Here is a 17,929-nt window from a genome sequence, read left to right as displayed (position 1 = left end):
TACTGTGGTCAGGTGTGCTTTGCAATCTGTGATGCGCCACAACATGCAAACTGTAGCAGCTTGCAGTGTTTCTCTCACAGAAAAAGACTGCGGTCACTCGCATTTCCATGGTCAAACCAGCCGCCGCTAAAGTTGGAGACAGATACTTGCAGAGCAAAGTCTCGGTGACCAGAGCAGACGTTTAACGTCGCTCCCGAAACAATGTCTGAATATTAAAATGAAAATGAGCTGGTTTGACCATGGAGATGCAAGAAATATGCATGCAGAACACAGGACCTTCTTCCTGTATTTACTTTCTTGCTCCTGCCCCAGACGCATCTGACCAATAAGCAAAGTAAATGTTCTTGCATGGTTTGTAATGATGCATTTCGGTACGCTTGGATTTTTCAATGTGTGAAACCAAACCAAGGGGAAATCGCTCCAAGTTTACAAACTCATCAACTGATTTGGACCAGAGCAAACGAACCATACGCCCTGAGTGTTTAGTCTCTGAAGTCTGACCAAAATGGGAGTGATGAGCGGTGCATGTCTCAACCTGCCACCATTTGCGGCAGACAGGCGTTTTCCCTCATGTAGGCCATTCTCCTGTAACACATGGCCTGTCTGCTAGCTGTGAATCACATGTGCACCCAATTAAACATTTCCTGTTATCACATTTTGATTTTCGTTTCCTGTTATCACATTTTGATTTTCATTTTTGAGTTTCCTAACACTCATTTTGCCAAAAGGCTATAATACCATTATTTTGAAATCCCTAGATATGTCAGTTTATCTTAGATATAATTATATATGGCCAATTAGCCAGCAACATGTAATGTAATGCATGTAATGTGCACTGTTTCTTAGGTACGTTTCTCCTGAGCAGGCCAAGGTAGTGGCATCTGTCCATGCTTCCATCTCTGGCTCCTCAAACAGCAGCACCAGCAGCACCCCGGAGGTTAGACCACTCAAATCCCTGCTGGGAGAGTCGGCCCCCTCCCTACACCTCAACAAGAACACCCCACCTAACCAGGTGAGATTTATATAGTGTGCATACACGTGTGATGAATTTGTAATTGTTTCCAGACATTTTGGCTGGTAAGGTTTAACAAAGTATTTGCTAAAAAATACTTTGACCATTCCAATTTTTAATCATTTATATTGTTATTAAAGACCAAATATTCCCACTGGGATATAGTTTATCTTTCCTTACTAATGCTTTTTATATGAATGATGTAGACATAGAGTGACAGATACGCTACCTGTCAAAAGGCCTATTCCTTGTCTTCCTCAGGTCTTTGTGTGAAGGTTGTTCGAAAACTCAAACACATGCACACATTTATGCATACTAACAACACACACCTGCAGTTTTTTCAGATCTATCTCTTGTCTTCACCAGTCTCCAGTGGTGAGCCGTGGACAAACCCATCAGCAGCAGTTCCATGACAAGAGGTTCGACCTCCTCAGTGACTTGGGTGGAGACATCTTTGCTGCCCCGCCCAACATGAATGCAGTCGCCAGCTCCAGTTTTGCTAACTTCGCTCATTTCAACAGCCACACAAGTAAGGAACAGAAAACTAACTAACATAAAGCAATAAGATGACCAGCTCTGGTCTCATATCTAGTTAAAGTGTTTATTGGTGAAATCGCCTCAATTGTTTGGAGGACATTTTTTATAAATTTCCAGTGAAACAAATTCAAATGTGTTATGTGTGCATGTAGGCATATCTGCCTCTTTTTGTGGAGAACAGTGTGACAAATTATGTTAATACTGGACATAAGGTAATGTTAATTAAAATGCTTAAGGTGTTAAAATAGACAATGAAATGCTGGATGATGTTGCATTCTAATCATCACACCTTATAAACTGTGGCAGATGTTTGAGATCATGCAGAATCTGTTAAATGTCAGCCACCAAGACCTCCATGATTGATCAGCATGCCATACATTATGGAATAGTACCAGAGGTGCTATGGACAGACACATCTCCATGGTTACTTAATGCCTGTAACATAGAGTTATTAGTGTTTGCTTCCCGTAGAGGATAATGTCCCCTCATTTCCCCCTCAAAGAGCCATCAGGACTCACCCTTAAGGCAGGGACTACAGTGGCATCCACATAGCAAGCACACATGTACTCTGAGATTGTGATTTAAGTAGTGCTACACACACATACACTCGTATATGTTGTGTGCTCAACAAGGTCCAGACAGTATCTAATGGGAGAGGGTGAGCATCAGACCATCTTGCCTGCCTTTTAAAGCCACTGTGCATTGTATTGTCATGTGAACCCAGTCTATGATCTCTCATATTTAGCACTTAATCCATTGTATTTATTTTGCAGTCTGTCATCCATGCTTTTTGCCATATGTATAAATCCATTTTATTATTATCTCATTCATTGTTTTCCTCTCATTGTGTTTTTTATGTATATCTGTCTGTCTGAACATCATCCTGACACCACCTCAGCTGCACAGAATGCCAACGCAAATGCAGACTTTGCTAATTTTGATGCATTCGGGAGCACTTCTGGGTCAACAGGTGGTTTCCCCTCCGCAACCCTAGCCCCATTCCACCCCTCAAATACAGGTAGAGCAAGTTCCCTTCACTGAACAAATGGCACACATCCGAAATCACTCTCATAAAGACACTAGTTAATGTATTGAGACTGTACATCTGGGCTAAACACAAACAACCTATACACATGCAGCAGATTGTCAGCCATGTTCTCTGTGAAATCACCAACTTTGTTGCCATTTTGTATTTTAACTGTTGTAATGCATATCCTCTGCTTCCCAAACCTTCCCATTTGTCCATTCATCCAGTGTTAAATTTGAAAGACCTCTGTGCACCAGATTGATGCATTACCTTCCAAATTAAGTATTATAACCAAGAAATGAAGCAAAGGTTTGGTTTGTAAATTCCCTCAAGGCAAATAAAAAATGCTAATACATATTTCTCTTTTCTAAATTAACAAATTGTCCTTGGCTGCAGTTGAACATATGACGTTATGTTTATGGTGCAGTGGATATGGTGATGGTGCAGTGGATATGCCTTTTGTGTGGGAGATCTGGGTTCAATTCCCACAGCGATACATCAACCAATGTGTCCCTGAGCGAGACACTTAACCCATAGTTGCTCCAGAGATGTGCGGCCTCTGACATATATAGTATAGCAATTGTAAGTCGCTTTGGATAAAAGCGTCAGCTAAATGACATGTAATGTAATGTACTTGGTACGTGCCTTAGGCCTACATCTCAGAGGTCATGAAGCACTGTGCACACCAGTGCAGACACATTAAAAGCATTTACTCTATAAGCTTCATTTTACATTCATAACTGCTAGGTTCATACAGGTTACCCACTTGTGTGGAGAAAAAAAATAAAAATAAAAAAAAATGTGATGGTTGTACACCAGAGTAGTGAACACGTACTACACTTTAAAATGGTTGATGCTAGAATGGATTGTCCGGAGGGAGGGGCGAAGACATGACTTACCTGATTGGTTAGGTTTAGGCATGAGGAGCGAGATTGGTTAAGGTTAGGGTAAAAATATCAGGGTAAGCCAATCGGAGGCAGAGTAGGGTGGGTCATGCCTTTGCCCGTCCCTCTGGACCATTTATTCTAGCATCAACACATTAAAATTGAGTATTGGCAGGTGGGATTAATATATCTTGAATATGCATATTATTTCCTTTTTATGAGATAAAAAAAAATCATAAAATATGTAAAGACCAATGTGCACTCATTAGGCAGATGGTTATAGTGATATAGCACCACACCAAATGTATTCCTGCTGTAGTACTGTCTTTTTATGTCTTTGTATAGTTGTATACAAAATGTGCAGTATTACTGTGTGTGTGTGTGTGTGTGTGTATGTATGTATATATATATATATATATGCAGTTTTATACATTTTGTATAAAACTAGTATTACTTAGCATTAACTGACTGACTTTTTACCTGAGCACTTTGCCTTCTCTCTCACATGACTCTCATACACAAACACACACTTAAGCCTTAAAATGCTATGTACTACAGGGCCCTCTGCTGGAGGTGTACATTTATAACCATCTTTGTGTGTACCTACACAGTAATCTCTTTAGTATGCCTACTGCTTGATGGATAAAGCTCTCCTCACTCTTGTGGCTTTGGAAGACAATCCCTTTCTCACAGACACTGACTATGCTATCTGACTTAAGCTGTCCATTCTGTCTCATGTGTTTTCCCCCCCTTTGCTTCAGTAGCACTTGATTTACTTCATGCTTTTTCATTTTTACCTCTAGTTTAGTTGACGTCTTTTCTTTAGTTTCTCCGCCCTTTCTTACATTGCTCATTGCTCCATTTCTCCCTCCCTCTTTGATTTTTGGCTGCCAGCGTTCACTGTGCTCTCATCCAGCCGCAGTATGGGTGAGTTTGCCACTGCTCTGCCCCTCCAGGTTGCACACAGTAACTCTCTCTCTCTCTCTCTCTCTCTCTCTCTCTAGGCTTTCCCAACAGCTTTCATCCTTTCTGTCACTCTGATCCTCCTCTCTCTGAATGTAATGTGTGTCTCCGCATGTAGCTCTTTTTGTGTCCAGCTCTAAATCACTGTCAACAACCACACTGGTTAAAAAATGGGGATGATAAGCTTTGATTGTTGCTGTCAATCATTATTTTAAACCACTGTGGAGAATATACCAAATATAAGGTCATGACAATGTAACTGCAAAATAAAAAAAGGAATAGAAAGGGAATCGAAGAGAACAGACTAACAGATTAGGAAACACAAGAACACTGCCTTTGAGGTTGATACCCAATGATTCCTATAAGAGTAGAGTTAATCCAGAAAAGAGCAGAGGTGTTAGGGTTTACTTTAAGAGCATCATAAGAAGCATGTTTAGGTGTAAGGCTAATACAGTAAATGTCAGGTGTGCCTGATATTCTCAAGGCTCATGTAATCATCTTCAGTTTCTTAGAGGCTTTTAGACCACTGTTCAGAGGTTTATATCTGCTGATGGCAAATGCTTCTTAAAATGTTTTTTAAGAGGTAGCATGCCCCTGTACTTACTTAGTATTTTTGGGCATTCTTCTTCTTGAAAAGGTATTTACCATTAGCAGATGTAAACCTTTCCCCAACAGTGTTTGTCAGTTGCATGTAAGGTTGTACCTGTCCCTGTTCTACAGGCGGTAGCAGCAAACACTATTCCTTGGAATGCAATTAAACCACTGGTTGAGATTTAACTGGTGTGGTGGTTTTAGTGAAAATTGCCTTCTCTCCCCTTCAGGATCACAAAGACTATGCTGTGTCCAAGTTTGTGCTGTTTTACCTGTTACCTCAGTATCAAAATATTTTATGTGTTAAGCATTAAATATTGTGATGTATCAATCGATTTATTGCATTCCAAACAAATCAGTTCTGAAAAAGACGATGTAGTGCACATCCATGTAGTTGCTGTGCAGGACAAAAAAGTAAATGTAGAAAGAAGGTAAAGTCTGCACAACTGCTCAATGCTTCCTCACCTGAGGAAGGCCAGATTGTGGGCCAAGCGCTGTGCCTTATTATGCACTATTAAAGTATTTTTCTGGGCATTGCGCTGTTACCTTCAGTAGTGCGTACAATATATATACAACATAGTTCTTAGTATGCTAGAGAAACTAATGAAATTGATCACAATCTGCTCTGATTTTCATCTGAAAGCCTTCTTAGAGACATTTAACAGGTGGGGAGGGGGGGGAAGGACACAAGAATGTACTGTGGTAAAATTCTAAGCAGTTCTTGAATAGGCTTTGTTTCTGGCAGAAAAAATTTGTAAACTTCAGTTTCTTTCCTCTTAAAAAGCAATGACTAACGGGTAATTGTTTGTTTCCCTAGTAACAATCTTAGATCTGGTTGATCGATCTGCCTATAGGGTGGTTGGCAGACTAAAGATCTTTTCCATTAAACTATAAGTTGTTTTATCTTTTACTGTTAATACATTCTAGGTTGGTTTTCTCTACAACTCCCTGAATCACAGTACGGTGCTGTACTCAGATGTAGCAGAGGCACTTACGAAAGGTGCTGTTCTGCACATCTTGTGCCTTGAACACAAATAAATGCTAATTGTATGTGTTCCTTAGGTTCATAGGCTAATGGGGAGCCAGCATAGTGCAGTGTTGCTATCTATCTTATAGATAATGAAGGAAACCCAGCCCCAGCCTGACTCAACCCCTACTTTACCCTCCATGCAGCTTCTTCTCTTCCTCGCCACCCTGTTAATGCTGTTAATCAAAAACAAAAAACAACAATCAAGGCCCCCATTATGACTTTTTAATCTCTCTCTTTCATGCAGGTAGCGCCTCAGGGGGACTAGCAAATGCCAATTTTGCACATTTTGACAACTTCCCCAAATCGTGTAGTGCTGACTTTGGATCCTTCAGTTCTTCCTCCCAGAGTAACTCCACAGGAGCTGGCAGAGATGCTGTACAGAATACTAGCCTCCCTGCCGATAGATACGCAGCCCTGGCTGACCTGGAAAACGTGCTTAGCTCTGCCAAAACAGAGCAAGGTAAACTTCTCCTGCCTAGCCTAGTTTCATAGATCTCAATTGTAGGGACAGAGGTTGACCAAAAAACTGAAGTTAGCACAAAAAAAACCCCCCCATTAAATCATGCACATAGACACGATCCCTATGAGTCTTCTTCCCAGTGCAGCGACAGACAGTCTCTCTCAAAACATGGCTGATTTACATTTTCTAGCAAACATCTAATTCTGCATCACTTAATGTGTGGCTTAGCTGTGGCTTGGCTTTATTTTGAAATGGCCTTACCTTGTTTTGTTTTAATCGGACCCCTGGCTGCTAAACCAGCCTGTATAAAGACGACAGGGCACTGCACGTGGTGGAAATTCCTCCTTGCTTTAAAGAATGCTACATGTATTGGTTTCATTGGAGCCTTTTAATATTACATGGTCAGAATTCTGGCACTCTCGGGCATCTTCGAATTGTGCTGGGCTGGTACCAGTTTGTCTTGTTCATATTACAAAACTGTATTTCTGTGCTAGAAAATGCAAATTTTCTAATGATTGAACATTTATTCCCAATATTTTTTTAATAGGTTGAATGTGGCAGCTATCTTCGGACCTTTTTGTTTGTGTGTTTGAAATTTTAATTTTCCTCCCTAGATGAGTTGAGTTGAAGTGGATTGAACCCGGCTCTGCTGTTATGTGCTTTTATTCCAGGAGGTGGTATTTCTGTTGGGGCGAGCTCAGCCGCAGCGGCAGCAGCAGGAGTAGGTGGTTTGCCTCAGAAGCAGCCAGCAATGCCAGCAGGGGGGGACCGCTATGCTGCTCTAGCTGAGCTTGATACTGTCTTCGGCCCCTCAGTCCCTGCCACCAGTGTTTACAACACCACCAGCACCTCACAAAGGTGAGACACTACACTAAACACAAACGCATACCACTGTAAGCCCCGTATATAGTAGACCCCCTATAGTCTGGACCAAACGTCTAAAATCTACAACTAACTACAGGTTATTCCTTTATAATGTATCAATGTATGTTGATGCATCTAATTCAAGACATTATTATTCCCACATAAATGCTAGTTTGAGTTTTATGGCTCATAATTGTAAGTCAAAATCTTCCAGTTAATTAGCATAGTAAAAATGTTTGAGGTCAAAAATGATTCACCTGATTGTTGAAACATAGGGGTGTGATAGTTGATGGGTCTCAAACAATGTCAGAATACATTAACAACTATCTGGCAATTTTTACTAACAAAGCTACTCGGCCTATAAACATACAGAGACCACACTCCCATCACACAGGATCGTTCAGTTCAGTTTTCATTATCAAGTTACTAGATACTAGTTATAGATACTTTTTTTTCAATTAATTGATAATTGTTTGTTCTATGAAACATCAAAAAATGGCCATCACAACGGAGCCAAACGAGACGTCTTCAAATGTCTTGTTTTGTTCGACTAATAGTCCAAATACTCCAAAATATTAAGTTTACAATGATAAATGACAAAGAAAAGCAGAAAAGACTCATTTGAGAAGCAGGAATAAGAGAACATTGGAATTGTTTCACTGTAACTGCTTGAAAAATGACGATCATCAAAATAGTTATTTTTCTGTTGATCGATTTAATCGACTTATTGTTTCAGCTCTACTCTGGTCTGGTCTGGCTGTCTTGATAAGCGTATGTGTTGACTTTGTTTTCCTGCAGTGGTATGTTTGGCACAGAGACTGGAGTGTCAACTTCACAGGCACAGCAGGCCCTGCCTGGTATGACTCAAAGTTTTGGAGGTGAGTGAACCTACAGGCTGTTTTCTGATGGTTTATGCTAATTGTTCTCCCAAATTGAAATCAGTAATGATTTATTGAAGTCTAAATTAATGATGGAAACAAGCGGAAATCCCACGGTGAGGTACAGTTTAGTATTAGTAATCATGGCTAGATTCAGTGGTTTGGATTTTGCAGTTGACAGTTTTTGTACTCTTGTGGGAGGACTTGTTAAGATGTCAAGAGCAGGTTGTAGATGTGCTCAGAGAATGATGGTTGATCACTAATATATAGTTACATTTTGTGAAAAATCATGGCATATCAGACATGGATAAGCATTATTTAGTTGTTTGACAAAATGTGGACTTCATGTGCTATAATATTTGGTTACTGGAAATGTCATCTTACTGCTTAGGACTCTACTACTACTACTACACCAATCTTAATTTGTCAGCAGGAATTCAGCTATGATCAGTTTTGTTGAAAAACACTAATGCCACATTTCCACTGCATGGTATGGCACGGCTTGACTTGACTCGCTTGGAACCATTCTTTTGTAGATTTTTATTGGCAAAAGTTGTGGATAGTACCTGGTACTTTTTTTGGTGTCACCTCCGTCAAGGTTACAAGCGAGCTGAGACGATACGATTACGACGAGTTAAAGTGCTCATATTATGCTCATTTTCAGGTTCATAATTGTATTTAGAGGTTGTACCAGAATAGGTTTACATGGTTTAATTTTCAAAAAACACCATATTTTTGTTGTACTGCACATTGCTGTAGCTCCTCGACATCTCACTTCTGTTCCATCTTTGTTGGGAGTCGCACATGTGCAGTACCTAGGTAAGGACAACTAGCCATTAAAAAGCAGAGTATGAGGGCGTGCTACGCTAGCAGCTAGGCGAGCATTATAATGTGTGTTACAAAGTGACGCACGTTTGTCACGGAAGTAAAGGCTGGACTACAGTAGAGCTGTTTGGAGCAGTTTGTGAACAGTGTTTTCTGTTGGAGATGGTAAGTCCCTTTCGGGTGGAGTTTGGGCTTTTTCACTTTGTAAACCTATAACGTGCACAAAAAAGATATATAACACAAAGGAAAGGGGAAAAGCCAAAAAGCATAATATGAGCACTTTAAAACACTGCAGACCACTGTCAGAGAGAATCGTCAGAAGCGTAACACGGGACATCCTGCACAAACCCGCCATTTTTAAATGGCCAAGCTACCATCAATAGCTCCAGCAATGTTTTTTTTTAATGGCAGCCCACAAAACCAAGCAATGGACAATTGACGAAGTACGGATGTTCGTCCGATTGGTTGACGATGAAAGAATCCAGCGAGAAAACAAACCGTTTGTGTCGCGCTGAAGATGACACTGCAGTTTCACATGGCGTCGCTATGACGATCAGCTAAGAATCCCACCTACAATAAGAGGGTACTATCTGCAGTGGAAAACAAAATCGAGAAAAGTCAATGATACCAAAAATGAGTCAAGTACAGCCATACCATGCAGTGGAAATTCGGCATATGCTTGAAATGGTCACCAACGGGAGATCATTTGTGTTCCAGAGATTTGAAGAGGGAGCAAGGGAGATTATGACAGTGTTGAAATGAAATGAAACATGTTGAAATTGGGCATCATGTTAAGGTTGTGCACTCTAGTGTTCTGTTTCACACTCTGTACTTTTTTTAGTGACTTGATACCTCTCTCCAACAGCTCAGTCAACTAATCCGTTTGTAGCTGCCCCAGCAGCAGTTCCCACCAACCCGTTCCAGAGCAATGGCAGAACAGCAAATATGGCGACGGCGGCAGCAGCAGCAGGTATGTTTGTGTGGGTGGTGTACTATATGCGTTACACATTCACAATCAACGTATTCAGTTAGTGCAATAGTGCAGATTAAAAGAATCTTTACGTAAAAAAATGCAGATGCGTTACATTATCGTACAGTAAGTGTGTTATTTATTAGATTTCCTTGCACACCCAAAGTGGCAACTTTTTGCCTGGGCTGCCTCAGCAATGAATATGCCTCAGACCACTGCCAAACACAGACGCAACCAATCAGAGAAATAAAAGACAAAATTATAACAAAGTGCTGAATACCATTTTAGTTTTCTGTGGAAATGGGCAGCTGGACAGTCTTTGGTGTTTTTTGCCCCCAACGTCTCCTCCCAGGCAGCGCGGCAATGGTTATGTTTAGGGTTACGGTTAGGGTTAGCTGCCTGGAAGGCGCCGTTGGAGCCAAAAAACACCATCGAGCCAGCAGGACAAGCGTTGCGATTTACTAGTGTACACAAGAAAGGAAAGAGAGAGCAAAGTGCAGAAATTGAGATTCAGTTTTCTTTCTGATTGCTCTTGCCATGCTGGACAGGCTTGATGAGGGTTCTTCATGGTCAGGGTTATCCTCCCACCTTTGGTAGGTTCCCTTATGCTCTCTGCTTCCCTTTTGCTGTTTTGAGCCTTGCTCTTGCACTGCCTTTTTGTTCCTTTAGCAAATCTTATCAGGAAAATGTTGTAGAGGTAAAAAATAATCACAACATTCAGAAGAAGGGGTGTGATGAAATATATAATAACTAGGGGAGAATAGGAAACATTGAGCCTGAGTGTAAAATGAATGCTGCTTCTTGAAAAAGCTTGGAAATCATGGAATTATTATTCTGACACCACATACATTCAGCACTAATGCTCGCAGTGTTAACGAAATTGAAAAATGATTTTGGTATCCACCCTGTGATTTGGATCCATAATGGGTTCTTCCTTGGCTCATGCTACACCGTTCCACCAAGTTTCATGGAAATTGGGCCAATAGTTTTTCCGTAATCCTGCTGACAGACAAACAAACAGACAAAAACAACCTACTTGGCGGATGTAACCATTGAGTTTTTAAGACTCTAACCTTAACATAGTTGGATCTTTTTACATATTCAAATACTTGTAACTCAAGTCGTTGACTTTGTTTACTAGGCATTGGATGTAGCATTTCTACCAGATATCGCATTGCTCAGTTGCCAGCTGGCTGTCTTACTGTGGGAACGTTGTCCTCCTGTGTGGTCACCAGAGGTCAGGCACTGGTGCTACACTTACTTACTTGCAAGTGTCAAAGCATCATGTCTGATTTTTGTTCAAACCTTTTTCTTTAACCTCTGGAGACAACCTTAATCTAAATTTGCATGTGTTTCAACTGCACAAACGCATACACTGTGAGACTCTGAATATCTCATTAAATGGCATTGGGAGCCACACTATAAATTACAGACCTTTTCTGTGCAGTTATTCACCTCCTAAATGTACGGTAACCAAATCTACTGCATAGTGTAATAGACATATATTTTGTAGCAATATGTCTTTTTTTTTTGTTTTCCTGTTGACTGTAATCCCTAGTTGTTTATTCTCACTCCTTTTAAGTTTACTAATACATAATTGTTTTCTAACAAACCGCTGATATTAATAACATTAGTATTTGCATTTGATTTATGCTTTTTGTGCCAGCTCCTGTGTGACGTCACATTTTTGAAGCAAGTGTGTCCTGTAAAATCTTGTCATAATCTTTAAAATAAAATGAAGCAATAGGTGCAAACCATTTTTTAGGCGTGTTATTTTGTTGTATGCGTGTATGTCTTGTATAGGCTTCTTTAACCGGTGGCTGTCCTGTTGTGTTGCAGCATCTTTTGGCACAGGCTCCATGAGTATGCCGGCTGGATTTGGGAATGTTGCAGCCTTCAACCTCCCCACCAGCTTTAGTGGAACCTTCCAGCAACCATTTCCTGGCCAGGCTCCCTTCCCTCAGCCTCCTGTATATCCACAGCAACCCAACGGTGTGTATCTGTGTGTAGATCGTGTACTGTATATGTAGACATATCCGCATTAATAATTATGCTGAAATATAAGCTTGCATGTGCAGCTGACTGAGTAGTTGTCACATTAGTGCACTTAAATCTCTTAAAAATGTAATTTTGGAGTCATGCTATTCAATAAGGTTTGCTCACTTGAACATGAGTTAAAAGTCCTCTTCTAAATGACAAACATGTCTTTCAGGTGGAGGATTTCCAGTCTATAGCCAGGCCAAGCCTGTTGCAACTCCTTTCGGGCAGGCAGTGGCTGGACCTATGGTCCCTAGCAACCCTTTCCTGGTTAGTAAGATGGCTTGATTTCTTGTAGAATAAATTAGTTCTATACAGAAGAATGAAGGGGCTTTTTTCACGAGCCAAGACTATTGTTTATAGTTACCTTATTCCTTCTTTTTAGTTCTGTTGAATTGACCATTGACTACACGATTACAAAAAAAACCCACTAGTAATTGGTTTAAAGCTGGACATATTTGATCTTAATGGATAGTGGATTTATGTTGACCCTCCTCTCAATGCTAAGTGGTAAGTACTTGATTACTGATTGTGTGTTTGTGTATCCTCCTTCCAGGGTGCGGGTCCATCTGCACATTATCCAGCAGGAGGCTCTTCAACGAATCCCTTCTTATAGCGATCCGTCCAATCAGCTCCACTACAGGGTCAACAACTTCCACGCTTGCACTGTTTTGTTTCACAAGTAGCTTTAAACACACTGTTTGTAAGGATTTGTATTTTCTAATGCAGTTTGTCACAAATGGAACAATGTGACAGACAGTCATGCTGACACTGTCTATGGCTACAAAACAAAGTGATGGTGTGTGCAGAGGGAGAGGTTGATCCCCTCTTCTCTATTTAACCTGTGAACTGGCCTGGCCTCTACTGTACCACAATGTATAATCAAACTGGCTGTAAACTAAGTTATTGCATACCGTATATCCCATTCATTCTGCTGCAATTCTGTACATAATTTTCTTTTAGGAAATTAGTGCTTTGTGCATATCAGTATTTGTATCTAAAGCGAGATTAAGACAGAACTGTTGCTTGGAAAGTTATGGGTACTGCCACTTACTGTATTTGTAAAGAACCAAACTGTTTATTTGGGCAGGATCCTTTTTAGGTTAACTGTTCTAACTAAAGAAAACTAAACGCCTAGTCTGTTGACGAGAGACAGAGGAGTGACTGCTGCATCAAGGATGGGAAGGGGACTCGTTTCTTTGCCATCCCCCGTCCTGCTGACTGAAGCCCAGGTCACAAAGCTTCTGAACTAGTCAGTCCATGAGTGGGTAACAGGAATGGCTGTTGAACTGAAAACCACATACATTTGGTATTGGAGAATTTTAAGTTAATGTGTAAATATATACAGTATATATTAAAATGAATTTTAAGTAAGAAGAAATGACCAAACCATTCATTTATATTAATGTATTCTTTATTTTTTTTTTATATATATATATTTTTTTTCATGGTGTTGCAGTCAGTAATTTGACGCTTTAAAATCAGCATGTGTTGACTTGGACACAGTGGGGACCAAAAAGCACAAGTGATTCTGTGCTGGTAGTGTCAAATCCCTTGTATTCAGAATCTGTGTTCGTCCAACACTGGAGGTTCATTTATGACTGAAGGGGGGGACTCTTTGTTGTTTCTCTGCGCTCTCCAAATGGTAAACAGTCCCCGAAGTGAAAAAACAACAGCGATGAATGAGAAGTAGCTGGCATATACGGTGAACTGCGAAAGAAGCGTTGAACAGTGATGAGTGGACATTCAAATACTTCTGCTACATCTACTGAAGGCCTGACTGCCATTTTCTGATCAGACTGCTCACCTGAGGAATGATACCCAGGCCCAGTCCTCTACTGTCCACCACAACAGAAGTGATGATTGTCTGTAAAGTCAATGCTCCGAAGTTGTTTGCTCCAAAGACCAGTGCATATCTTTCCATTGACAGGTCAGCTGCAATCTGGTACCTAAGACAAGTATTGTTTATTTAAATGCACTTTTTTCCTGTCCTGCCTGCAATAAAATTAGTCTGAATCATGGTAAAACAACCCATTTTATATAATGTAACATTCTTACATGGCTATTGTTATCAGCAGCATGTACAGGCACTTGAAAATGACATAACCAGTGTAGCAGACCCAGATGTTGCCGACAAAGGTCATGAGAAAGAGTGCTGCTGCCCCGAGTCCAGAGAAGCCACCAAGGGCCAGCTCTCCCCATTGTTCCCATCTCACCTCAGTAAAGCCTATACCGTAAGCTGTTGCTGCACCTGCAAAACATTGATTTAGGATTACTGTAGTAGGGATGATAATTGAATAGGCACTGAGAAAATGGCTCCGATTTCTATCACACAAAAGCTGTCAATTCACCTTTTGTAATCAAATACTGTATATAATGGAAGCATTAGTCTTTTTTTCTTTTCTAGTATTCTGCACTGGAAACATTTTATATGATGTTGCTTACTCAACAGGTTGGACACTGCCTCCACGCCTCCATTGTAGATGCTTAAGTTCTGAGAAGGCTGCACGTGCTCCCACAGCACCTGCAGGGTACATTGCAATGATCATTTAGCTGATCTGGAAGTGCTAATCACACAAGTAAGTGGTGATCACCGGATAAATATGTACAAAGCAGGTGTGCAGCTTTTTAGTTTTCACTTTTTTGTTTATGTTGACTTCACAACTGACCTGCACATAGTTGACAGTCTGGTTATAGCCGCAGGTGGCCATTGCCCACCACACTGACCAGTAGAACAACTGTCTGGAGGAGTAGCACTGGAGGAAGTCCCTCCACAGCAGGATGAGCACTTGGCTGCAGCTCTCTGCACCAACCGACTCCTCAAGGTCCTCAGTCCTGGGCCGTTTTTCATCCAGTCCCACTCCTGCTTTATCCTCTGTTTCTGTTCCCTCCACCTTCTCATCTCTTATTTCTTTCAGGGATATCTTTGCTGTGCTTGTGTGTTCTGTTTCATCCCAAGTCCCATCTTCATGCCTCTCTGCGCCCTCTGTCCCTGTTTTCTGACCAGTATGTCTGCGATGAAAGAACATACTCTGCTGTGGCATTGGCAGGAGGCAGGACACGAGGAGAGCGATGGCGGTGAGAACTAGAGTAAGCACCAGGATGTTGTTGTAGGACATGAGGTTGAAGCTGATGAGCACCTGGCCTAGCACAGAGCCCACTGTGTAGCCCAGGAGCTGGACACTGCGGCAGTAAGAGGTGGCCTTCCGGTACCTCTTCTGATCCACCACACTGTAATAAGTAACATGTTCAAAATTTTATGACGTCTGTCCTAACAATGCAAAATTCAACCCCTGCCCCCTTAAGCTAAAGTACATAACCTGTAGATGTAGGAGAAGTAGGCCACCTCGCTGGCTGTCACCACCCCGTAGAAGAACTGCATGGCCTGCATGGCTGGTACACTTTTTAGCCAGAGTAGCATTGCTGTGGTAATGAAGAGGGTGACACTCTGGAACACCACCACAGGCTTGTAACGCAGCCAGTCAGTCAGCAGGAACACCGGCACCAGCACAGATAGGTAAGAGTACGTCCACACCGGGAAAATTTGATTGTTTACCTGGTGACAAAGCACCAATGGAGAAAAGAATAAGTGTTAAAGAGCTATTGCATGTAAGATAGGATATGTATTACCTCATAGCCAGGGGCATAGCACACATTTCTGGACCCTATACAATAGGTATTCTCTATGGGCACTTCCCCTCATCCATGACTATTCATTCTAGTATCTTTGTGGGCCCTCCTCACATAAAGGCTCTGTATAGAGGGTTTTCACGGCGCGTCATCAGACCCGAAGTCGCCATGTTGGAGGTACTCCGCATCACAACAAAACAAAGCACAGGCACTGAAGTAGATCCCAAACGGCGTTAAGAAAAATGGTTAATTATTGCCGTGTTTTAGGTTGTACCAATAGGTCAGACCGAGAAACATTTGGAATATTATCAACTTCCAAAAGTTATTAAAAACCAGGGAGAGGAATGTCAGAAGTTATCAGAGGAAAGGAGGCGTTTGTGGTTGGCAAAGCTCAACCAGGATCTACAAGGGAAAACTCTTTCTTGTTCGGTCTTTGAAATGAAAAAAAAAAAAACTATTGAGAGTCACTTGGCTACACCTCGAGTATCACAATGATATCATACAGTTAAGGTTAGGCTGATTAAAGACGTTATTGCATTACTTACTTTGGCCTTCACAACACAACGGTCGTTAATGACTTGGTACTGCGTCTCCCTCACCCATCCACACACCATCTGGTTATAAGCCTCCAAACTTTTGTAGGATTTAAGATATTCCGCTGTGTATGGGCTCGGCGAGAAAACCATGTAGTTGACTATATCGGGATATGCAACTGAAGGAAGAATCACCGGGTCGCCATGGATCCAAGAAGAGGGAGCCAACTTGTAGGGATCTGCACCGCCAGTAAACTAATTTCGCAAAATATCGTGCCTTTTTTTGTGGTACAAGTCCTTCCATGCCTTTGCATCTTGGGACACGTTTTGATGAGCTTTTCTGTTGTTTAGACAAAGTATTAAAGTATCCAAAGTGCACAATACTCCATTACTCCATTCAGTTGTTTACACCGAGTGCCTCCAATATGGCCGTGCATCCAGGTTACCGCCCAGAACGTGACGTCGGTGAAAACCCTCTACACTCGGGCACCTTTCTCCTCTCAGTCCTACGCCCCTGCTCATAGCAATAAATCAAAAAGGTTTTATAATCATGATTGGATTTTTATCATTCACGTGATAAAGATTGTACTCTTTACTGTGATTCACCAGCTTGGTTATTTTGTAATGATTAACGGTATACGTGCAGTTTAGTGTCCCAAATTCCCCATCCAATGTCCTTAATTATAAACCTGCTAAACCACCTGCTACCCTAACCCTACCCCTAACCTTAACCTGTCTCAAATAAGACCCTCATCATTTGGGACACTCAGTTTTTTGACAATAATTTGTGACACTAAACTGCACGTAAGCCATGATTAACATGTAAATGTAATGTTACTACATTAGGCATTTTAGGTTTTGGTGTCAAAGTCACAAAACAGTCAGTGTAGGCTACATTCTAAGCCATGGTCGCTGGGTTGCATTATTATATTTTTCCGGATTTATGATAAGTTATTTAGTCATTGTCTTTGCGTTTATACCTGTTCTGTTGTCAGATTCTTCTCCGGTCCTGTCAAGTATGGGATGAGGAAAGGCTCCAGGGGTTTAACTGTGCTGAAGAATCCGTAAATGCACAGCAGAGTAGTGGGATACCTCCAGTCTGCCCTCCACCTCCTTACTGCCTCCATCTTCTGCCGTTCTTCTACCTGTCTCAGGTGTTTATGTTCCTCTGCATGCTATTTCCGTATTGCCTAGTTGTAGGAAACACTAAGGTTGTGTACGTTTTGAGATTATTTTGTCAAAGAGCACCGCTACCCTGACGGTGCAGCTCAAGCCGAGATAAACGTATCAAAATCAAACTGGCAATCAGACAAATTTCAGCTGACGTTTACACCGCCTGTGTGTAAGTTCTCTCAAGTTTCTAAAGTCCGCATTTACGACACGTTGAAAGTAGTTAATAAAGTTGTGTAGCTGTTTGGTTGCAGCCATGGATGTATTAAGAGAACGGTTGCACCCGGTTGCACCACGGAGACGTAAAGTTACACTAACGTAAAATCCACACTACCCATAATATTGTCGCAAAAACTGACGTTTTCACTTTACCGTGGCCAATTAGTGAAAAGCAATATTCTTCATGTAGTGATTATTAACCAGCCAGCATTTCAACGTTTACGTCTTGGGGCAAAATTACCGTTGAATTTGTTTAGATTTTGCAAAGCGAATCCACGTGCTTCTTGTTCTTCTTTGAG

General features: G+C 41.3%; 2 protein-coding genes across 4 annotated transcripts in view; one reads left to right on the top strand and one right to left on the bottom strand.

Moving 5' to 3' along the window:
• agfg1a (ArfGAP with FG repeats 1a) overlaps positions 1-14,108 on the top strand; it is a 25,572-nt gene extending 11,464 nt beyond the window's left edge. Inside the window, exons 4-14 of one of the 3 annotated variants that reach the window (XM_078246439.1) lie at positions 847-1,012; positions 1,379-1,541; positions 2,448-2,567; positions 4,355-4,426; positions 6,289-6,504; positions 7,176-7,362; positions 8,167-8,246; positions 9,937-10,041; positions 11,881-12,033; positions 12,254-12,348; positions 12,635-14,108. In XM_078246439.1, the coding sequence (XP_078102565.1) occupies positions 847-1,012; positions 1,379-1,541; positions 2,448-2,567; positions 4,355-4,426; positions 6,289-6,504; positions 7,176-7,362; positions 8,167-8,246; positions 9,937-10,041; positions 11,881-12,033; positions 12,254-12,348; positions 12,635-12,694 (1,417 nt within the window). In that variant the 3' untranslated portion in view covers positions 12,695-14,108. The remainder of the gene's footprint in view (positions 1-846; positions 1,013-1,378; positions 1,542-2,447; positions 2,568-4,354; positions 4,427-6,288; positions 6,505-7,175; positions 7,363-8,166; positions 8,247-9,936; positions 10,042-11,880; positions 12,034-12,253; positions 12,349-12,634) is intronic. The other 2 variants (XM_078246440.1, XM_078246441.1) reach the window with 2 other exon arrangements.
• Positions 12,762-17,929, bottom strand: slc19a3a (solute carrier family 19 member 3a). Its single transcript, XM_078246443.1, has 7 exons — positions 17,222-17,929; positions 15,399-15,634; positions 14,748-15,309; positions 14,524-14,602; positions 14,137-14,329; positions 13,886-14,027; positions 12,762-13,788 (listed from the first exon to the last, which is right to left on the bottom strand). Exons 1-7 carry the CDS (start codon positions 17,366-17,368, stop codon positions 13,639-13,641), a joined length of 1,509 nt encoding a protein of 502 aa, XP_078102569.1. The 5' UTR covers positions 17,369-17,929; the 3' UTR covers positions 12,762-13,638.

This window comes from Sander vitreus, chromosome 3 (genome assembly GCF_031162955.1).
Source record: "Sander vitreus isolate 19-12246 chromosome 3, sanVit1, whole genome shotgun sequence".
Classification (NCBI taxonomy): domain Eukaryota; kingdom Metazoa; phylum Chordata; class Actinopteri; order Perciformes; family Percidae; genus Sander; species Sander vitreus.
This window is presented reverse-complemented; position numbering and strand designations above follow the sequence as displayed.